Source organism: Xenopus laevis, chromosome 3L, assembly GCF_017654675.1.
Source record: "Xenopus laevis strain J_2021 chromosome 3L, Xenopus_laevis_v10.1, whole genome shotgun sequence".
Classification (NCBI taxonomy): Eukaryota; Metazoa; Chordata; class Amphibia; order Anura; family Pipidae; genus Xenopus; species Xenopus laevis.
In genome coordinates, this window is record NC_054375.1 from 44,122,429 (window position 1) to 44,145,049 (window position 22,621).

The following is a 22,621-nucleotide window of genomic DNA, read 5'->3' on the forward strand; positions in this document are numbered from 1 at the left end:
AATTAGTGCAGGTAAGGTTTCTTGTTAACAGTTAAGATGCATATTTTATGCCACTTTTTCTCCTGTGACCAGCTGAATTGGCCGAGACATTGAATATTCCTGTCCGCTTTTCCCGAGCAATTCTTTTATTTCATCTTGAGAGGTTTGCAATGATACCTTATTTAAGAAAAAACTTGAATAGAAAAAACTTGATTCAGCAAGTTCAAGTTGTGACACCCAAAAACTCAAATTAATCAATTTTTCTGTGGGAAACACCTGGAATTGTTAGAATTTTTGGGCAAAACACCCTGAAAAAAACCTCAAACATTATGAAGGCTATTAACATCTTCAAATGTTCGTCTGCCATTGACTCCTATATGACCTCGACAGGTTTTAGAGTTTTAGGGGCACATTTACTAAGCTCGAGTGAAGAATTCGCCACTTTAAACCTACCGAGGTTCAAATGTGTGAATTTTTAAATTCGAATTGACTATTCAACCCTTTATAAATCTGCCCCTAAAAGGAACAGGATTATCAGGATTCATTTGCTTCAAGAAACAAAATGTTACAAAAGGCCAGTTTACTAGCCTGCTCCACCATCTTTACCCTTGTTTTTCAGCCACATAAACTCTATAGTAGTGTCTTAAATTTTACTGTAGTGCACATAAGCTGGCCCAGGGCGAAAGACAATATGAACAACAGAGTTAAGCTGGCAATAGACGCAAAGATCTGATTGTACGAATTGAGGATTCGTATGATTTTTGGACCGTGTGTGGAGATTCGCAACATTTTTCATCCCATGGAGATCGGTCGTTTGGTCGATGGGACAGGTCAAAAGATTTCTGTCGGCTGCAGGTAATATCTCTGCATGTATCGCCGATACGATTTTAATCGATCGATCGAAGGATTTTTCTTCAATCAAAAAAATGTTAGAAAAGTGCTAGGGAAGGTCCCTATAGGCTAACATTGAACCTCGGTAGGTTTAAAGTGGCGAAGTTTGAAGTCAAAGAATTTTAAAGAGCCAGTACTTAGACTACCAAATGGTCGAATAGTCAAAACTATTTTTACTTCGAATCGTTCGAATCATTCGATTCGATCGAATTTGACCCATTCGATGGTCGATGATAAAAAATACGTATTTTGAAGTATTTTTTTGGGTACTTCGACCATCGAATGGGTCAAATTCGATCGAATCGAATGATTTGAACGATTCGAAGTAAAAATAGTTTTGACTATTCGACCATTTGGTAGTCTAAGTACTGGCTCTTTAAAATTCTTTGACTTCAAACTTCGCCACTTTAAACCTACCGAGGTTCAATCGATTAAAATCGTTCGATTCGAAGGATTTTTTCGTTCGATCAATCGATCGAAGCATTTGCGCTAAATCCTTCGAATTCGATATTCGAATTTAGAGGATTTAATTTGAGGGTCGAATTCGAGGGTTTATTAACTGGGACATGACGCGTTGATTCTCAACCATGTACTATGAATTTCCTGTCTAAATTGACAATCAACAGCCCACTCTTCTGGTTAGCTATAATGGGAAGAATCTGATAATGGTTCAGTGTATTTTAATAACTGCAGGGTTTTCATGTTTCTATGATCGAGGTGGGGTAAATCTCACATTCAAATTTACATTAGAATAGGGGAATAAAAATTCAAATGTGTGAATTTTTAAATTCGAATTGACTATTCAACCCTTTATAAATCTGCCCCTAAAAGGAACAGGATTATCAGGATTCATTTGCTTCAAGAAACAAAAAGGCCAGTTTACTAGCCTGCTCCACCATCTTTACCCTTGTTTTTCAGCCACATAAACTCTATAGTAGTGTCTTAAATTTTACTGTAGTGCACATAAGCTGGCCCAGGGCGAAAGACAATATGAACAACAGAGTTAAAGTGGACCTGTCACCCAGACACAAAAATCTGTATAATAAAAGTCCTTTTCAAATTAAACATGAAATCCAATTTCTATTTTTTATTTAAGCATTCATAGCTGTTGTAAGCTCATTTAAAAATCTCAGCTGTCAATCAAATATTGTCTGCCCCTCCTCTATGCCCGTGGCATAGAGGCGGGGCAGACAATTACTTTCACTTTCAATTCAGCACTTCTTAGATGTCACTGCTCCTCACACATTCTCCAGTTCTCTTTACCATATAACTGTGTGGCCAGGGCATGGGGATGGACATCAGGTCCCCCATTCTGGTGCACAAACAAGATTCTGAGATGATACAAGGCTTGTCTTAATAACAGTGTCCACAAAATGGCTGCTGCCTGCTTGCTATAATTTTAAAATCCCAGACTGAAGGAAACAAGATTCAAATAATTTATATAGCGTAATTAAAGTTAATTTTCCTTGACTAATGTGATAAAATAGGATTTTGAATAATTTTTTTGGGTGACGGGTCCCCTTTAAGCTGGCAATAAACGCAAAGATCTGATTGTACGAATTGAGGATTCGTATGATTTTTGGACCGTGTGTGGAGATTCGCAACATTTTTCATCCCACGGAGATCGGTCGTTTGGTCGATGGGACAGGTCAAAAGATTTCTGTCGGCTGCAGGTAATATCTCTGCATGTATCGCCGATCGTACGATTTTCAGAGAGAGACTGTCACTAGCTTTTGTCGGACATAACTTTCGTACGATTGCTGTCAGGGGCAGAACATCAGCTGTTCTGTTCTTTTGTACTTTATTTGATCTGAATGGTTAGTTGCAGGTCGGGAGATGGGGAAGTCCGATCGTGCGATGATTCATACGATCGGATCTTTGCGTCTATGGCCAGTTTAAGGCTGGTTGCCTTGACCCGTTTACTTGTTGCTGTATAGGAAATGGGCAGGAGATGACCAATCACAGGCCACCGTGGCCCTGTGTCTGATTGGCCAGGTTTGCTTACCCCTCCTAGACTATAATACCAATTTGGATTACAACAATGGACCATCTCCTAGCGGCTATGTTTTTAAGGATAAAAAATGATACACATATATGGTGTCTTTCTTACCTGCAATGCCTTTCTGCAATGTCTTTTGGAGTCTTTTGTGTTCCTGCAAAACTGAGCTCATCGAGTCCACTGCACGCGAAAGGCATGTGAGAACAGTCATGAATATAAAGACTCAATTTGACCCCCCAATCTTGTAACCTTGGATATCACTGAGGATCGGAGTCGTTGACAGGGTTGCATACTCTCTCCATTTGTAGTTCCCCCATTCTAGCAGTTAGTAATGGGACAGTGAAGTGCATCAACATTATCTTTGAACTTTTTTTTTTTTTTTTTTACATAAAAAATTTATGGCACTTGTACTCCCCAAATTACAAGAAGTCCATCTGCCATAGAGTCTAATGTGTAACCTGATTGAACTGCTTAAATAGATAGAGCATCCTCGGCTTAATTTCCTTGTCTGCCTCACTAATAATATCTCCCCTCACTAGTAATATTCCCTATTCTGCATTATAAAAATCCATCTTGGCTTTGAATGCATGTGTATGTATAAACTGTATATATGCACAGTCGCAAATCTTGTTTATTCTCAGCAGTTTACAGCAGTTAGTTGGATTATGAATTACAGATGAACTCTGTATGGACAGAAGAAGCTTTCTGGTGGGGGGTTTGCCTTTATACAGCTGTGCAAGAGTTATTTGTTCTGACAAGTTGCTCTGAAGCCTGACACATACAGAATGTGAATCCCTTGGGCTAAACGGAAGCTCAGTGATTCCTAAACTGGATGGAAGAATGGTTCACACTGCATCTTACCCATAGAAGCCAGGCCTTTGCAACTGATTTTTTTTAAAGTAGCAAGAAAGGGTTTATACAGGTACTAATATATAAAGGGCATATTTATCTGTGTTTACATTTTTTTTTTAGTCTTAATTTTTTTTTTAATGTTGTAAAGGCTGATTCTCTCTGGTTACAAACTGTTATGAACTGTTAACTGTGTAAAAACATCAAAATCCGGGATATTGCATTTAGTAACCAACAAATGGAATGTTGCCCTTTAAAAGTACATTTACTACTTTAATCCACATTGGGCCAGTTTGGAGGTACATTTTCATGCACATGTTCTTGGTCCCCTAAAGCTTAAAGGAATAGTTAACTTTAAGTATGTTATAGAATGACATATTCTTAGCAACTTTTCAATTGGTCTTCATATAATTTCTTCATTATTTATCCTTCTCTGACTCTTCCCAGCTTTCAAATGGGGAGTCACTGACCCCGGCAGCCAAAACTATTGCTCTGTGTGGCTTCAATTTCATTCTTATTGTTAATATGTATTACCTTATATTTAGACCCTCTCCTATTTATATTCCTGTCTCTCATTTAAATCACTGCCTGGTCGCAAGGGTAATTTGGACCCTAGCAACCAGATAGATGCTAAAATTCCAAACTGCAGAGCAACAAAAAGGCACTGAAGGCTTTAGACAGGCAAAAGGCACAGCACCGTATCACTGGAGCCTTGGTCTTGTCCTTCTCAAGTTTCTCTGTCTTTTATTAAGATTTTTTTCTGTGGAGTAATGAACGGCATGTGAACTGTGGTACAAGAAAGATTTCAGCGTTGCTGTGAAACCACTGGAATGACCAAAACAGAGCAAAGTGAATCAGTGTGTTTAACCATAAAAATGCAGGCAGGGTAGGAAATAGGAAAGCAGATGTTCATGTCAGGAAAGGAAGCAGTAGAACATTAGTTATGTTATTAAATTGTGTATACTTATCCCTGAAAAACTGTTGTTCAAAGGTTGCTGTTTATTAATTATTGGTATGGTAGCAAATGAATATGATGAGCAATTCAATCTAGGGACCCCTGTACAAGCAAGGGAGTCCTATGGGGAGGCTTTTTGGCACAAGTTGGAAGAGGGGACAGAAGGCAATTACTTGCCCTGAGATTTATTAGAAGTATTCTTTTATTATTAAGTAGCTTTAAATATACAGTGAATATTTATGCTTACATTTTAAGATTAACAAATACAGATATGGGGTCTGATTGAAATTAAGGCCATCTCCCAAATATAACTTTTTTTCATAAAACAATTTCCTTTTTTTCTGGTACCTGGTAACTAAGCTGCATGAATCCATGCGGGTGGCAAAACAATCCTATTTGACTTACTCTCTGGCCATCTTCTGCACACTGCTGGCTTATGTACGTGCTGTGCACACTAACTTGATACACACTGCCTACTGAGACGCCACCAGTGATGAGTGAAATTTAGCATCAGGCATGAATTCTCCACCAAAAGAAGCCTATAAAAAAGAAAAATGCCCGTTGACTGCAATGTGTTTCGAATTTTTGCCATTTTGCTAATTTTCACATGAATTTGCAAACTTTTTAGTGAAGCAAAATGGGACTGATTCACCTATCACTAGACACTGGGATTAATTGAATCGACCTGAAAACTCTTAATTGAATTTGATTCGAATTAAAACAACTCAAATCAATTCTGAAAAAAAACTTGAATGTCAGGAAGGTTGCAAACATCACCAAATTGATCCCTGGACCTCTCCCATTGACTTATACAGCATTTTGGCAGGTTTAAGGTGGTGAATAGTCAAATTCGAGTTCTTAAAGGACAAGAGTATTCTAAATCATGAAATTTTAATTAAAACTCGAATCGATTTAGGATAATTCACAATTCGAATTTGAGAGTTTTAATTTTCACTTCGACCCTTAATAAATCAGCCCCTTTATGTTAAGTTAATATAATAAAACTATATTTCTGCTTTTTCTCCAGATTGAAAGATGGAGCCAAATGCGATCTCAATAATTCTGGTTAGTCTTTGCTGTATATGGCAAGTCCAGGCAGAGGTCTTCACATCAACAGGTATGCTTTATTTCAGCATATGTCTCTGATGGGGGAATTTTATCAGGGAAGCACCGATAAAATGTTTTCAACTGAAGTTTTAAAAACCATAGCTAGGAATGTATTAGTTGATTTAATGCAAAAACTAGCCAAACTAGACTCTAGACTAGACTGACTTAGACTCATTCAGTAGAGAGAACGATTGCTCTTCATTCTTATGATGTGCTGATTTTACAGTGTGTTTCCGAGCCTAGTTGTGGCAACTAGAATAGTGAACCAGCACCAGAACTGTTATTGTGCAAGATATACATAATATAGTGAATAAAGTACCCCCTTTTGTAAAATATAGGGATATTATAAGTTACCAAGGAGTTTCATGACCATATAAAAACACGAGGCCGAAGGCCGAGTGTTTTTATACAGGTCATGGAACTCCGAGGTAACTTCTAATATCCTCATATTTTACAATTGGGGGTACTTTATTTATTATAATACACAAATTTCAATGAGTCATGTGACAGAAATGACATCAGAACTCACCGTTTATAACTGATGACATCAGAACTCACCGTTTATAAGGATATAATTTACAGGATATTCATGGCTTTTGTGTATTATATACATATAATACACAAAAACCATGAATATCCTGTAAATTATATCCTTATAAACGGTGACTAGTGATGTCATCAGTTATAAACGGTGAGTAGTAAAGTCATTTTTGTGACAAGACTCACTAAAACGTGTGTATTATTATAAATAAAGTACCCCTTTTTGGAAAATATGAGGATATTAGAAGTAACCTCGGCGTTCCATGACTTCGGCCTTGTGCTTTTATATGGTCATGGAACTCCTCGGGGACTTATAATATCTTTATATTTTACAAGAGGGGGTACTTTATTCACTATATACATGTACATACATATATATTTCATAAATACAAAACTGTTCTAATGTAACTAGTGCAGTAAAGTAGTCAAAAGGAAAGCCTCTACCCCTATTGCCTGAGGTGCAAGCCCAAAATCTAAGGGATTTTTATCCCACCCCTGCCTGGTCAAGAGCTCCATAGACTTCTGTATAGGAAATGATCAGTTCAGTACAAACTGGCATCTGAACATGCAGTGGCATACAGGCAGCACTGGAATACATCAAGCATCATTGGATTACTGCCATGTAAAATCACGGGTATTTATAAAGCTGTTTAATGGGGATACACCGAATCCAGGATTCGGTCCGGGATTCAGCCAGGATTTGGCCATTTTCAGCAGGATTCAGATTCTGCCAAATCCTTCTGCCAAGCGAACCAAATCGGAATCCTAATTTGCATATGCAAATTAGGGGCAGGGAGGGAAATCGTGGGACTTTGTCACAAATCAAGGAAGTAAATTTTTTTCCCCTTTCCACCCCTACTTTGCATATGCAAATTAGGATCCGGGTTCGGTATTCGGCTGAATCTTTTGCGAAGGATTCGCGGGTTTGGCCGATTCCAAAATGCATCCCGACTGTGTAATGCATTTTGGTGTAAATGTCGCAAAAATTATTTTACAAAAATTACTGTTATCTTGGAAAAGGCTCGGTAAATAGCGAAACAATGAATTGGACCAAACGGAATACAAACGCTTTATGGCATTGTACCTAAAAGCTTTGATATACAATACTCTTTATAGCAAATATAGTGAAAGTAAAAGCAGTCAGGCCTGAAACTGATCTTGCTAAGTTTCTAGTAAATGTAACTGTACTTGGTCAGGTATTACAGATGCGTTACTTCACATCTCATCTGACTTGGCATAGAAGTCTAAATATTCATGCTCTAATAAAAGTCATTGCTTTCTTTATTGTTCAGAGTTATGTGTAAGCGCAGCTTTCCAGTTCCTAATAAAAACAGAGATATATAGGCAGTTTGTCAGCTGGCTGAGGCAGCCATTTCTACATGCTGGAATATCAACCTGAACCTTGGAAATAGTAATAGCAAAGTACAGAGTTCCTTCCCAACACGGTGAAAATGCTAACTACATGTATAAACATTAACACACACAGCTATGGCTGTTGCCTTTTTTTTGACCAGGAATACTTAACCTATGGATCAGGAGCCACCTTTTTATAACTAATGTTAGACAATACATTTAACACTACTGGTGTAGATTTGCCTCCCTACGGCCCTGTTTGAATGCAATGACAGCAATATGAATTTTGCCAGAATTTTTTTTTTTATTGTAAGTGAAAAACTCTGTGTTTGACATTAGACTAAAGGTGGCCATACACAGGCCGATAGATCGAGTCGGCAGCTTATTGGTCCATGTATGGGGCCCTCGGACAGGCTTCCCCTATCGATATCTGGTTGATCAGGCAGGGGTAAAAATCCTGTTGGATCGCACGTATACCTTTCATTATGATCCGATTGTTTGGCCCTAGGGCCCACAATCGGAACAGCATGATATCCCCACCTCAAGGTGGGCATTTCGGGGAGAGATCCGCTCATTTGGAGACATTGCCAAACGAGCGGATCTCTCTGTGTATGGCCACCACATGTACAGAGTTCCGCACAATGGATCATTGTCCTGTCGGCTTTTCTGAAGAGGACCGCAAGCGGAGTTTCGGTAAGTTATTTATTAATAAAGACTTTGCGATTTTAAAGTTACATATGTCTTGGATTTTTTTTTCATTCTATACAAGCAAATTTTTTTTTAAATTTTTGTTGACGTTACTGGTCCTTTAAAAGGAAATCCTACTGACTAGTTAGGGAGATATGAAACAATAATTGCTCTTTGTGGCATAAGGTATGTTATACTAAAATTCTGATTTCTTTTCAGGTCAGATGACCGATCTGATTTATAGGGAGAGAGATCTTGTGCAATCTTTGAAAGAATACATCCAGAAAGAAGAGGAACGTCTTTCTAAAATAAAACGGTAGAACTAATTTTAATAGATCTAATCACAATGTCTTAGAAAATATTTTGGCCTCAAAAATAAAAAACATGAAAAATTTGGATCCGTAGTATAGCAAAGAAATGCTTGCTGTACCCTGCTACCCCTTAGTTACACCACTGCCTTTTCTAAGTCAAAAATATGTTTTTTTAATACTTATAAGTAATGGTACTGTAAGTATTTTAAAGGCCCTGTATCCTGAAAACTCCAGGTCTTAATTAAGCATTCCCATAACTACTAGAATACACAATCTATTTAAAGTAGAAATAAAGCTCATCAGACTTTTATTACAAACACTACACCTTACGCCTGATTTACCAACTAGGGTTGTCACCTGGCTGGTATTTTACCGGCCAGGCTGGTACAAATGATGGTTGATCCCAGTGTTATTAATAGGGTAAAATATAAATATATAGGAATGCTGATATTTTTTTCCAGAAAAGGTGGCAACCCTATTACCAACACAAGTGCAGTTTTAAAAAAATTGTGTGTGGAAATGAATGCTGGTCCACTCAACTGTAACTTTTATTTTTGTATTTAGCTGGGTATCTCAAGTAGATGAACTGACTAGCAGGTCAACTGCTGATCCAGAAGGATACCTTGGGCACCCGGTAAATGCGTATAAGCTTGTGAAGAGGTTTAACACGGACTGGACATCACTAGAGAACCTTGTGCTTCAGGACTCAACAAAAGGTACTGTGAATTTATGTATGAATTGGTTATACCGGAAAAATTCAGGAAGGCGTTGACATGCTTGCAGAAATCCATAGTACCCACTGATACTTTTTAGCATGAATTGCTTAAAGGAACAGTAACACCAAAAAATGAAAGTGTTTTAAAGCAATGAAAATATCATGTATTGTTGTTGCCCTGCACTGGTAAAACCGATCTGTTCAGAAATACTACTATAGTTCATATAAACAAGCTGTGGTATAGCAATGGTGGTGGATAACAGATAACACCATTATGTTATACAGAGCTTATCTGCTATGTAACTTGAGCCGTTTCTCCTTTGAATGGCTGCCCCCATTGCTACACAGCAGCTTATTTATATAAACAATAGTAGTGTGTCTGAAGCAAACACAGCAGTTTTACCAGTGCAGGGCAACACTGCATTATATTTTAGTTACATAGTTAAATCTGGTTGAGAAAAGACAAAGTCCATCAAGTCCAACCCCTCCAAATGAAAACCCAGCATCCATACACACACACCCCTACATACTTTCACATAAATGATATATACCCATATCTAACTATAGAGTTTAGTATCACAATAGCCTTTGATATTGTCTGTCCAAAAAATCATCCAAGCCATTCTTAAAGGCATTAACTGAATCAGCCATCACAACATCACCCGGCAGTGCATTCCACAACCTCACTGTCCTGACGGTGAAGAACCCCCAACGTTGCTTCAAATGAAAGTTCTTTTCTTCTAGTCTAAAGGGGTGGCCTCTGGTTACTCTTTACCTCTGGTTTATTACTTTAAAATACTTTTATTTTTTGATGTTACTGTTCCTCATTCATTTTGTCTACCATATGTGTAAATACAGAAGATAAATACTTTAGGAACTGTTGAAAGTTTTTACGCTCAAAACATGCACTGAACCATTTAATTGTGCAAATTCACCAAAATAAATCAGCAAACAAATACATCATAAGTATACAAGTGTTCATGCATAACAAACTATATGGCAGTGTCCCCCCCCCCGTCTGTATACCTCGTGTCAACCACTGCCTCCTTTGCACCACTGGGCTTCATCTTTTTTGAGTGTAAAAATACGTGGACCCATGCACATTGCTCACCAATTGATAGCAATAACTCATACAACAATGAATTAACTGCTGAAAGGTCGGCCTAGAGCAGCAGCTAGAATGCATTTTATTTACAGCAATACAATATGTTTAATTATTTTAGGAAGCATTCTATCAAAACCCGTTTCTGGTGGATTTGGAACCAGTATTGCACTATTTAGTATTACTTTTGATTTGTGGTTGTAATATTTTTCAGTGGGCAGTATGATGAACCTCCTTTCAGTAGAAAAACTGTCGGCATTCCTGCTCTGATAGAACATCCATATCACTCCCTGTCACCCTTGCTATTGGCACGCTGCTCTGACAGAATGTGTTTATAGCTTATAGCAGAGCCGACAGGCACTTATTGGGTTTTAAATCATATGAGATATTTCCTTACTCTAATTGACAAGACTTAGAAGTAATCTCAGAGTTCCATGACCTAATCCTTTTCACGTGGTTATGGAACAAGTCTTTAGCTAAATGACAGCTGGGAGTGCATTATCCTTTATATACTTTAGTACTTTACTAAAGCAGTTATAGCATCAGAATGAATTCCGACTACCTGTCTAGTGGAAAAAGCAAAGCTTGTTCTTGTGTTTTGTTTAAACAAGAACTATTCATGTTTTTGATGATTTTGGCGTGCAAACCATGTAAGAGCTTTGTGTTTATACAAAAAAGTCATAATTACTTTCACATATACCAAATCATGGTTCAGTCTCCCAGAGCTGTTAGAGTTCTTTCAGTCTCTAAGTATTGTTCTTCGCCAAGAGTTGGATTATGTTCTGCAGAGAATTGGCTGGGATCTTCCTCACTCTCTGCCATCCAGTACCAGTAATTCCTGACCTTTACATCTAACCCGCCATGTGAGAATATTGTAATGGAACGTTTCTATTTCTAAAACTGGAATAATGCATTTATTCTACACAAAGACTTTTTTATTAACTCTTCAGTGAACCAGAAATTAAGTATCACTGAAAGTTTGTAAAATCTACTTTTTCTAACTGATTTTTGTAGGACAAAAAAAACCCCCCTTCAAATAGCCTGACAGATTTGAGCTGTTTGTTATTAGAACAGGACAGACTTCTGTTGAGAAGAACAGAAGGAACAAAGGAGGCAGTTTATACAGGCAAAATCCTTCCATACAACAAGCCAGGTCTATTGTACTGGAAGGGAGTGATTGTGTATCTTCCACCACTTAAGGTGGTCATACACGGAGAGATCCGCTCGTTTGGCAATGTCGCCAAATGAGCAGATGTCAACCCGATATGCCCACCATGAGGTGGGCAATATCAGGCTGATCCATTCGTTGGCCATAGGGCCCAACGATCGGATCCTAACGATGGCTAACGGGCGGTCGGATCGCGGGACCGCATCAACGAACAGATGCGGCCACGATCCAACAGGATTTTTAGTCCCGTCCAATCGATATCTGCCTGACTTTCGGCCAGATATCAATCAGGGAAGCCCGTCAGAGGGCCCCATACACGGGCCAATAAGCTGCTGACTCGTTCTGTCGGCAGCTTTTATCGTCTCGTGTATTTCCACTTTTACAAAATTGGCAATGCAAATCTATCCCCTATACTATGGCAAGATTAAAGGAAAAATATAGCCCCCCTTTTTGACATGAGCTCATTATGTTGTAGTCGGGCTTATGTAAAAAAAAAAAAAAAAAGTGCAGAAATTCTCGTGAAACTTCTAAAAATAAACCTGATTCCACAGATTGAATAGAAACTACAATAGTCTTACTTAGTTGGTATTGGTAAGTGATCTAATTGCTTGGCCTGAGAGTCTAATACCCAGAAAGTGACCTCTTGGACCAAACAATACAATCCTACAGGAAATGGGGGTGGAGGGGGGCAGGTGCTTCCTCCAATTCTTTGTCAATGAGGAACCTCCCATATGCCAGAGAAATTTAATGTGGATTGCCACATTTTCAGTTGTTAGCTATTTAGATCAGATGTTGCATTTTCCAAAAGGGTTAATCACAGCTCCATGTCATAGGCCCCATTTTTCTTTACAGACAATTGCACCAAATATGATACTTTTCCTTGAAAGGCCAAATGCAATGTATATAAAACAGTCTAATATTGATATAAAATGTTCTGCATGTTTGTTTCAACTTTAACACTAAACGTAATGGGCATGTAATCTAATATAAATTAGCCGTAGACATAAGCAGGTAACCACATCTACAAACATGCTGGGTCTTATTTATCTTGCCTCCAGATACTTAGGACAAAAAGAAAAGTCTGAATTAATGCGACAGCTGGATTTTAATTGGAACACTGAAAGATTGTTTGGCAGAGCTTCAGAAGTCTGTACACAGTCTGAAAGTCTAAATATGATTAAAGCAACAACATCCATATGTAGAAAAACTTGAGAGGGCATGCCAAAATTGCAACGTGGCAGTTTTAGGCAAAATAAAGGGCTTAGGCTGTTGTTCTATTTTACTGGAGCGTATTGAGTCAAATTTTGTACTTTAATGCAAATTAACTTTTATTTTTATCCTGTCCTGTACATTGTTGCACAAGCTGCCAAACCCTGAACATCCATGCATGCTGGTTATGTGGCTGTTAATGTGCCAGCATTTTCCAATGAACCTTGTAACAAAGACCATCCAAACTTGGAAGTGCATATTGAATTATCTCTATAAAAAGTTTATTTTGTAGCAGCTAATCGGATATTTGCTTTTAAACAGGTGTCCACTAAATGCTATTTTATGATTGGTTCATATGGGTTGTGAAACCTAGGATTGTTTAGGCTCTTGGGTCCCTACTGAAATTTTATTAAATTTAGATTGGCTATGATTAAGTGCTGGGTAAGCATGAAACGCATTAGGCTCCATGTGGGGTCATTGTCATTTTAAAATGATACAATAAATACTTTTTTAAATTGCATGAATATAGAGATTTTTTTTTTTTTGTAGCTTAACCTAGAGTCAACTAGAAATACAATTTGAAGGGAATTTAGCAGGTGGGGAGAGCAGGAGAAGAGCTCAACCCGCACCCGCCAGCCACCCGCGAAGGAGTGCAAGGTCGGCCCGGGTTCCGCGGGTATCGGGCTGGCCTGCACATCACTAACGCAAACCACTTAATTTCAGATATGGGAAAATGGGTAGCAGGAATAGTCAAAACTGGAACTGATGCCAATGATTTTCATACACTTTGAGATTAGAAAGATACTAATCAAATACTACCTTACACACCCTGTGTAGAAATGACCTGCAGAGCCTTGCATTACAGGAAGGATTCTAACTTAAACACCACAAAGCAGGGAGCTGCTTCACAAACACACAACAATTTACAGGGAAACGTACAACACTTTGTAGTAAGGAGCCTTACGTACACACAACACTTGGAGGGGGAGCCTTACATACACACAGGACCTTGCAGGGACAACCCTTGTGTACACACATAGCACTGCAAAGAGGAGCTACATTTAACAATGGAAAGATGGGCCTAATATTAAGACTTCATTGCATGGTGCACAGAAGAATAGCTTCCCAGGCATATATGCACACACACACAAACACACACACACACACACTGCAGAGAGAGTTGTACAAACCCACAGATGAGAACGATACAGTGACCAATGGTTAAAATTATAGTTGTACAACAAAATATATGTAATATTTTAGAAAGAAATGATGTCAGTAAAGCAGTGGCTTCAAACTATGGCCCTGGAACAGGAGATCACTCTGAATGCAAGCTATAGTAAGATTTGGTAGTGTACCTATTTGCTCTAACAGCCCCATTTGAGGCTCAGTCAGAGTATGGTTTGGGGTGAAAATTCTTTGATATTTTTCATATCTGTAACTTTTTATGAGAGATGGGGGGCCCTGACCAATGGTTGGGACTTGAACAGTTCAATGAACACAACAAAGATTAGTTGTGAAAAGTGGAAACGATGGACTCAAAAGGAAATGATGGGTTTGGGTATGCAACAGCAACAACCAAATATCAGATAATATAGATATTTAACTAATTTATCTCCCTGTACTGCCCCTTTGAGAAATATTTTACTATACTATAGTTGGTATGTCTGGAGAAAAATTTCCACATTGCTAAATGTAGCTGAAGTAAGTGTTGAATGTACCAAATGTCAACAATTCAGATCATGACCTATAAGGAATCGATTTTAAATGCAATACACTGTGTACTCTGTTTGCTATCAGATTCATAAACGTTGGGGTGGAACATTGTAAACATAATGAGCAGATCTGCTCCTTCACAATTTTTTCTGCTTTTTAGGATTTATTGCCAACCTCACATTTCAGAGAGAATATTTTCCAACTGAAGAAGATGAAAAGGGGGCTGCCAAGGCTCTAATGCGCCTTCAGGACACATATAGACTTGACCCTGACGTTATAGCTAAAGGAAAATTACCAGGTCAGTACAGGAAATCCACACAACAGACAGAACCATTGAAATCTCCTTCTGTGATATTGACAGGTTTTGCTTCTGACAGAACAGTGATAGGAGCTGTATCATGGGGTGAATCACTTAAATAACTAGGACTGCTGGAAGGCAGAGGGCAAAAAAAACCCAAGTGTAATATTAGTGGAGGTTACGTTATTAAAGGCATAGTGAAATGAGCGTATGGAAAATATGGAAAGTATCACTATCCCTTTAAAATACATAGCATTTCAGTTAGTTTTTCTATCCTGTTTATCATGCATCACTTCCTAAATATGATAAGTTGCTGTCAGTTAAGAAAGAATTTAAGTTACATCATGCCTAAAAGTGTGCAGTTTAATTGAAGATTATTTTGAATTGGATTTTTAAGAAATTGTGTTTTTTTTTCTTTCAAAGGAACAAATTATATTTCATCTTTATCTGCGGTTGACACGTTTGGTATGGGGAAAATTGCCTACCATGATGGTGATTATTACCACACCGTTCTTTGGATGCAGCAGGCCCTGAAGCAGTTGGATGAAGGGGAGGAAGCTAAAATTAGTAAAGTGGATGTTCTGGATTATCTCAGTTACACTGTCTTTCAGCTTGGTGATGTCCCCAGGGCAGTTGAGCTTACTAAAAGACTCTTGGTTTTAGGTAAGGATGAAATCAAAACCCTTAAAGACAAACAATACCTTTAAACATTAAGAGGTGTCTGTATAAAATATTTAATTTAAAACAGTGTTTCATTTAAATGTTTCTCTGGTGCTGCCGGATTTTCCAAATTATGTACACTCAAACTAAGGGCAAGCAGACATGGTAGATTGAAATGGTGACTCAATGTACAGAATGGAAAACGCAACATTTTTTCTGTTTTTTCTAAGACCATATAGTTCCCCTTTAAAGGGATACACATATATCTCAATATTTGCTGTTAATCTGCAGTTGTAAAATTGTTAGTTGTTAATTATGTTCCATGCACTTTAGTTGTTCTTTCATTCTATAAATGCTCTGTTGAATAATATTCAGATATTTGTTTCATGTTTGTTTTCTTTCTCCTTGTCAAAAGACGCAAACCATGAACGAGCTGGAAGCAATCTGAAATATTTTGAGAAAATGCAGGAGCAACAGAAAGCAGAACTAAAGCAGAATGAAACTATTGAGACAGAGACAAGGCAACCAGGAGTCTATAACAGGCCACTGGACTATTTGCCAGAGCGGGATGTCTATGAAGCCCTGTGTCGAGGAGAGGGAGTCAAAATGGTACGCCTAACTCAGCAACAGCAAAACGTAGTTGCACTTTACACCATTCTCTCTTTTTTTTTTTATTATCACTTCTTCTGGATGAAGGGGTTGGTCCTTTTGTGCAATTTTGATCAACAGCACACATGCTATGCAGATGGTTTTGCTAAATACAACACTGCAGCCCATTAAACATATCTCAGGTTTAAGGTTGCTGTAGCTCATGAAGCACATCTCAAGTTACCTTTTGCAGGAGAAGAGTGATGCTGCTAGAAGTGGGTGAAACCTAATCAATGGATGAACATGTTAAAAGAAGCAATGGCTAAAGGAGTATTTTCCCCTAATATGGGTTTTGTAGCTTTGTTAATGTCAAGTATAAGCTTAGGGCCGGAACTAGTTAAGCAGAAGAGGCAACTGCCCAGGGCTCAACAATAGGAGGGGGCACTAGGTAGGTACCTGTTAAAGTGTCTTTTGCCAACCCCTAGTTCGTGTCTCTACATTGTTTCTTTCTCCCCTCCATCACTTTCCCCTCTGCTTTCGGGGAGGGGGGGGGGGAGAAGGAGGCTGGGTTGCCTAGGGCTCCTGGGTTGGCTTGGCCCGTCCCTGTACAAGCTACTGGTTTATTACATCTGCATTAAGCAGTCAAGGGCTCCACATCGTAATAGACATCCTCAGAGATGTAAAATCTAGAAACCATCTTTATTGGAAAAACACATTAATATATTCCTGCCTGTATCAAGACACTGGGTTTTGTGTCCTTTATCCTAACTGCCTTGAATTATAGGCATATATACAAGGACACTTTATTGCTGAATTGACCACATTTGTCTGTTGTCTTATTGGTTTAACTTTTTATGTTGCTTTTACAGAATCCACGAAGGCAAAAGAGACTTTTCTGTAGGTATCATGATGGCAATAGGAATCCTCGCCTTATCTTGGGTCCGATTAAAATGGAAGACGAGTGGGATAGTCCACGTATTGTCCGTTATCTTGATGTCTTATCTGATGAAGAAATAGAGAAAATAAAAGAACTGGCAAAACCAAGGGTATTCCAAATTTATTATAGAAATTTCCTTGTACCTGGTGGATTTTAAACTAGCCACAGTCCAAGCAAGACAACAATAGATCCTTTAGTAGCAACTACAAACTGCCTTGTGTGACATAAAACTGATCTAGTTAGTATTGCAGTATGATCAGTTCTGTACTAGTCAGAATATGGTTTGATTTTGATCTATCCATTAGCTTCCATATATGCACCCTGTACAAAGGCAAAATGGAGTGTATGCAAATCTTCCTGTTTATGTTTTCTAGATCAATCAATCAGCCTAATTAAGATGTGCAGTGCATGATGCATCAAAAATGACGTGAAAGATGAATTGAAAAGGAGCCGTAGCTATTCTGATCATTCTGCTCTTTACCAAACTATTCTACTACTATTTGTGTTGCCCCATACAAACTGTGCCTTTTTAGCTCATTGGCCGATGGGTCATAGCGCATACTTGATCTTGATCCATGTGTGACCTTGATTGAAGTTAATTAAATTGGAGGTGGATGAGCTCTGCTCCAGAAAAAAAAACTTACAAAATTTGGATATTAAGTCTGCTCTTGTCAAGAAAAAGCTTCTTGAGACATGCCAACATTAATAGAAATATTAGGGGTGCATCCAACAAAATATCCGCTGGCAGCGCAGGTAGACATATCCACGGGAGGCGGTAGAATTAATATCAATAAGTGGCTTTATTTAAACATACATAGTGGTACATAGAGAGTGGGAGTGCGAAGAACTAACGCGTTTCGTGCCCCAAACACTGGGCACTTTCTCAGAGAAATATTAGGGGACCTTAGACGCAGAATTGTAGAGAGGCTACAGACTACTCTACCTAGAAGTCCTGATCATGGCAAAAGTGCAGCATGCTGTTCTGAAGGTGGCGAAATAGAACCCTATGTAACATGACCTGCAGAAATCTCTTGAGCCAAAGTCTATAGTAATGCCTCCACTATAAGAGAAAGAGAGAAAAAAATTCTGGAATGGCCAGAACCTAATCCACTTATGCGCTGTAGCATGATGTTGAGGTGTTGATGCACAGAATTCAAGAAGTAGTGTACTGAGACAGATTTGTAAAGAGGAATAGTCTAAATTAACCTAAATTATTCAAGAAATAGTATACTGAGACAGATTTGTAAAGAGGAATAGTCTAACTCTGCAGCTCTAGGAAAAATTTGGTGGAGGTTATTGAACCTAAATTATGTTCTACTATTTAGTAAATATAAGGGCTTGCATACTTTTTTTCAGCCTGAATTGGAAACTATTTACAAGAAGAACTATTGTTTGTCTATTATTGTGACTTGAAGATCAGACCACAAATCCTTTAGTTATGACCTCAGAAATCCAGATAATCCCAAAGGTTTTACAGACATTTAATTGCAACTGTACATTGATGACATCACTCGTATAATGGCCATAGTATTTACGTTTTTCTCCTGATTCTGTGATGTAATAGTTATTGTCTGTATTTATGTAGCAGGAGTAATAGCATTCCTTAGGATTTAAAAAAAAACAAAAAAACTAAGTGCATGGAACCGGATATTTCTAAAACAGTATTTCCCCAGCTGTGGCTGCACTGCAGTTTCTATTAACACCCAACATATAAACACAACAAATGTGCTTGTGTTTGAGAATGCCTTCATACTGTAAATCAGCAACAGCTGGTGACATTGCTACTGGTGCAAGAGGGCAGGGACAGGCTGAGCATGTAGAGATCCCTTTACTGCAGTATGTGTGTTGTACCTTTAAGATGAAGACTTTTTTGTATTTTATAGAGAGTTGGCAAAACTGAGTAGTTATTTAGCAATCCCAGTGCACTAAGCAAGGATATGGAAGGAATTAGTTTTAACATGGGGCCAGAGTAACTAAAGTGGATTTCACTCTTTTTGTGATCCAAGTTTATATTCTGTTCAAACAAAAATGTCAGCATTTGCCAAATAGCTCAGCATATGTTTATTCACCATAACAACAAGTCATTTGGAGGGCTGGGAATAATAAGAGGATGTTTGGCATGAGAATTTTCACCTTTAAATTATTAATTATTGGTGACAAATTTGCTAAGAAAAATGGCAGAGTATCAGAACTGAAGGTGAAGGATTGACTGGCTGAGGGAGGTGTGGGTTTGATGCTTGGTGATGACTTGTGTGACTCTTTCTGACTATGAACAAGACTTGAATTTCAAGCACAGAAGATGAATCTATGGGCGCCATTGTATACTGTCTACAGAACTATATGTGGTGCTTTGAGTCAATGACTAGAGATTTAGGATCTTATGGGAAAGTCAGGACACCAGTTGGATATAAGTGATATTACTATAAGAACATTTTGAGAATACATTTGTAGATACTTTGCCACAAAATGTTAACTGAATTTATTTTTGTTTTGTATCTTATATAAACAGTTAGCAAGAGCAACAGTGCGGGATCCTAAAACTGGTGTTCTAACAGTGGCCAACTACAGAGTATCTAAAAGGTAGGACACAAATAACAATACTGTGGTTGATAAGTCTTGCATGTTATATGATATAGTCATTTTCTCTATGTATAAGAGAATAGCCAAGATCGTATTTAGTCTACTTATTTCCCTCTCCTACTTCTAGTTCAAGCCTCTTGGTGATCCAAAATCTGGTCAGGCCAACTATTACTATAATAAAAAGTCTCCCTCCTTAAACTCCAACCATCCTAACATTGCCTCAGCTGCCAGTCATGTTGGGCTGGTGGTAGCACAATCCTTTCATGGACTGTACATATTGTCTATAATTGCAAATAAGCCTTTGTTCCACATCCCAAACTGTTTGGACAACCACCAGCTTTGGTCCCTAAGGTTTGGGGCCTGGTCTTTTACTGAAGTACACTGGGTAATAGACATAAGTTATTTCTGGGTAATAGACATTAGTTATTTTATAAGCAGTGTAGCTTCTGATGTGAACTTTAAAAGGGGTTGTTTACATTTAATTTAACTTTTAGTATGATGTAAAGCAGGTGTGTCCAAAAGGTAGATCGGGATCTACCAGTAGACCTTTAGCTGGTGATCAGTAGATCTCAAGACACTGTCAACAATCTTCTTGTCTAAGTCACCCTCTTATTTCATGCTTTTCATTCAGATATGTGTTAGGGTTACATAAGAAATAGTTGTTAAATATAGCAATATACATTATTTAAGTAATATTTTCCATGGAACAGAATGCTAACTGCTTTTATAGATGTAGATCCTAATGGGACACCATCACTTAAAGTAGACCTCGCATTAGCAAAGCATGGACACTCCTGATGTAGATGTTCATATTCTGAGACAATTTGCAATAGGTTTTTATTTGTGGTTTTTGTTTCCTTAGCTTTTTATTCCTTTTTGTAATTTCAGCAAACCTAGTAACCTTGCATTAATTTAAATAAAAGATTGTAATATAAATAGGAGAAGGTCTGAATAGAAAATGAGTAATAAAAAGTAGCAATAACAATACATTTGTAGCCTTACAGAGCATTTGATTTTTAGACAGGGTCAGTTACCCCCATTTGAAAGCTGGGAAGAGTCAGAAGAGTAAAGCAAATAACATATATAAATAAGAAAAAAAGAAGGCCAATTGAAAAGTTGTTTACAATTGGCCATTCTATAACATCGTAAAAGTGAACTTAAAGGTGGACCACATTGTAAGATATGACATTTAATCCAAGGCCATGAAATAACATAGTACATGCTATAGAAAATAGTTTATTTGCTTAGAGTCTATAAATATGGATTAGTCATTTTGTTGTACAATGTGGCCATGCTTATCAGTGGACAGATTACACTGATCTAACTAATTATAGCCCTAATCAAACATTCAGGCCCATGTACTGGAGCGGGTCCCATGCAAAACAAATTTTCCCTTTCTGGAAAGCTGTGTCACTGTTAAAAGACTTCACGCTTTCTTTCTTTTTCCTTACAACCCACTGTTTCATTCCCAGCTTTGTATCTATATGGTAAATAAAGTAACAGATCTGTTTCTTCTTTAACTAGTGCATGGCTAGAAGAATATGATGATCCAGTCATAGGACGTGTGAATTCACGCATGCAGGCAATAACAGGGCTAACAAAAGACACAGCAGAATTACTTCAGGTGAGTAAAATATACAGCTCAGAGGTAATGTCATACTACTTACTAATGATTAAAATGTCTATTACTGGGCTTGGTTGAGGACTGGATAATGCTTCTGATAAACTAAAGGATAAATGAGCTGATATCCAAACCAGCAACAGTTCCTATGCCAGGAACATCCAATCAACAATTTATTTTGAAGAAAGCAAATATCTGATTGGTTGTAGAGGCAATTTACTTTTTATTGGATTGTAAAGCAAGGAAAAACATAAACAAAAGCAAATAAATATAATACCATATGAAATAAGTATGCATATAAGGAATGACAATTTTTTATCTGAATTGGAGGGAGGTTAGATACCCCAGTAAACATTTCCAGCAACAATTGAAAAAATATCAAGTTTTCATACAGTTGTTTTATTAGCGTATTAATGTTTCTCATTTCCCTTGTGGCATATCTTCTAATACTGAATTCTCTGTTGTCAGGTTGCCAATTATGGTATGGGAGGGCAATATGAGCCACACTTTGATTTTTCAAGGGTAAGTAATAGCTGTATTTTAGTATCCAACTAGAGACCTAGAGAAAATTTCCTTCATTTCAAAACATGTTAAGGAATAATATCCATTATCAAGAGAGCTCTAAAATAATGCAAATGAGTGCATAATAATCCATAGTTTCCTCTCTAAACAACAAATCTTTATTTCTCACTGATGCTTTTTCTCTAATAATAAGACTGCACATTGTTCTTGATGTTGACTAAGCTATTAGGTTAATATTTCAGTGGTTTTAAGTACAGTAGAACCCCCATTTTACATTTTTCATGGAAAAATGTTGTAAAATCCAGGAAAATGTAAAATCATGGAAACGTATTATGCATAATATATAGGTGGGACCACAAAATAACAATGTAAAATGAGGGGGATGTAAAATTGAGATTGCACTGTAGTTCCACATTGTGTTTCACATGACAGAAAGACCCCTTATCTTGAAAACAAATCCCATGCCCTGGATAATATCACATGCTTGTACATATATTTTCAACAGTATGATACTATGATAATGTGGCCCAAGTGGAACAATGTAGGATTCATAGTTTATCATTAGACAACAGTATATAAGTTAGTGTTCTAAAGTAATAAATGGCAGCCTTAATATAATTGAATTATGTTATATTGTGTGTGTGTATAAAATAAATAAAAAATAAATAAAAATATATATATATGTATGTATATATATATATATATATATACTGAAGAGTGATCGCACTCACAGCCGCAACCTTTCTCAAAGTGAAGACATATATCAAACCCCCACTCAAATACTGGTGGTGACGTAAAAATTGTGATGTGTATAGTCATAAATTTAAATATAAA

At 37.6% G+C, this 22,621-nt stretch overlaps 1 protein-coding gene across 3 annotated transcripts in view; it reads left to right on the top strand.

The window, feature by feature from the left end:
* Positions 1 to 22,621, top strand: part of p4ha2.L (prolyl 4-hydroxylase, alpha polypeptide 2 L homeolog) — a 95,506-nt gene that overhangs the window by 65,178 nt on the left and 7,707 nt on the right. For all 3 annotated transcript variants that reach the window (XM_041585174.1, XM_018251083.2, NM_001094234.1), the window contains 10 exon segments: positions 5,701 to 5,790; positions 8,580 to 8,676; positions 9,236 to 9,387; positions 14,742 to 14,879; positions 15,303 to 15,542; positions 15,955 to 16,148; positions 16,997 to 17,173; positions 19,574 to 19,644; positions 21,169 to 21,268; positions 21,734 to 21,787. In XM_041585174.1, coding sequence (XP_041441108.1) covers positions 5,709 to 5,790; positions 8,580 to 8,676; positions 9,236 to 9,387; positions 14,742 to 14,879; positions 15,303 to 15,542; positions 15,955 to 16,148; positions 16,997 to 17,173; positions 19,574 to 19,644; positions 21,169 to 21,268; positions 21,734 to 21,787 — 1,305 coding nt within the window. In that variant the 5' untranslated portion in view covers positions 5,701 to 5,708.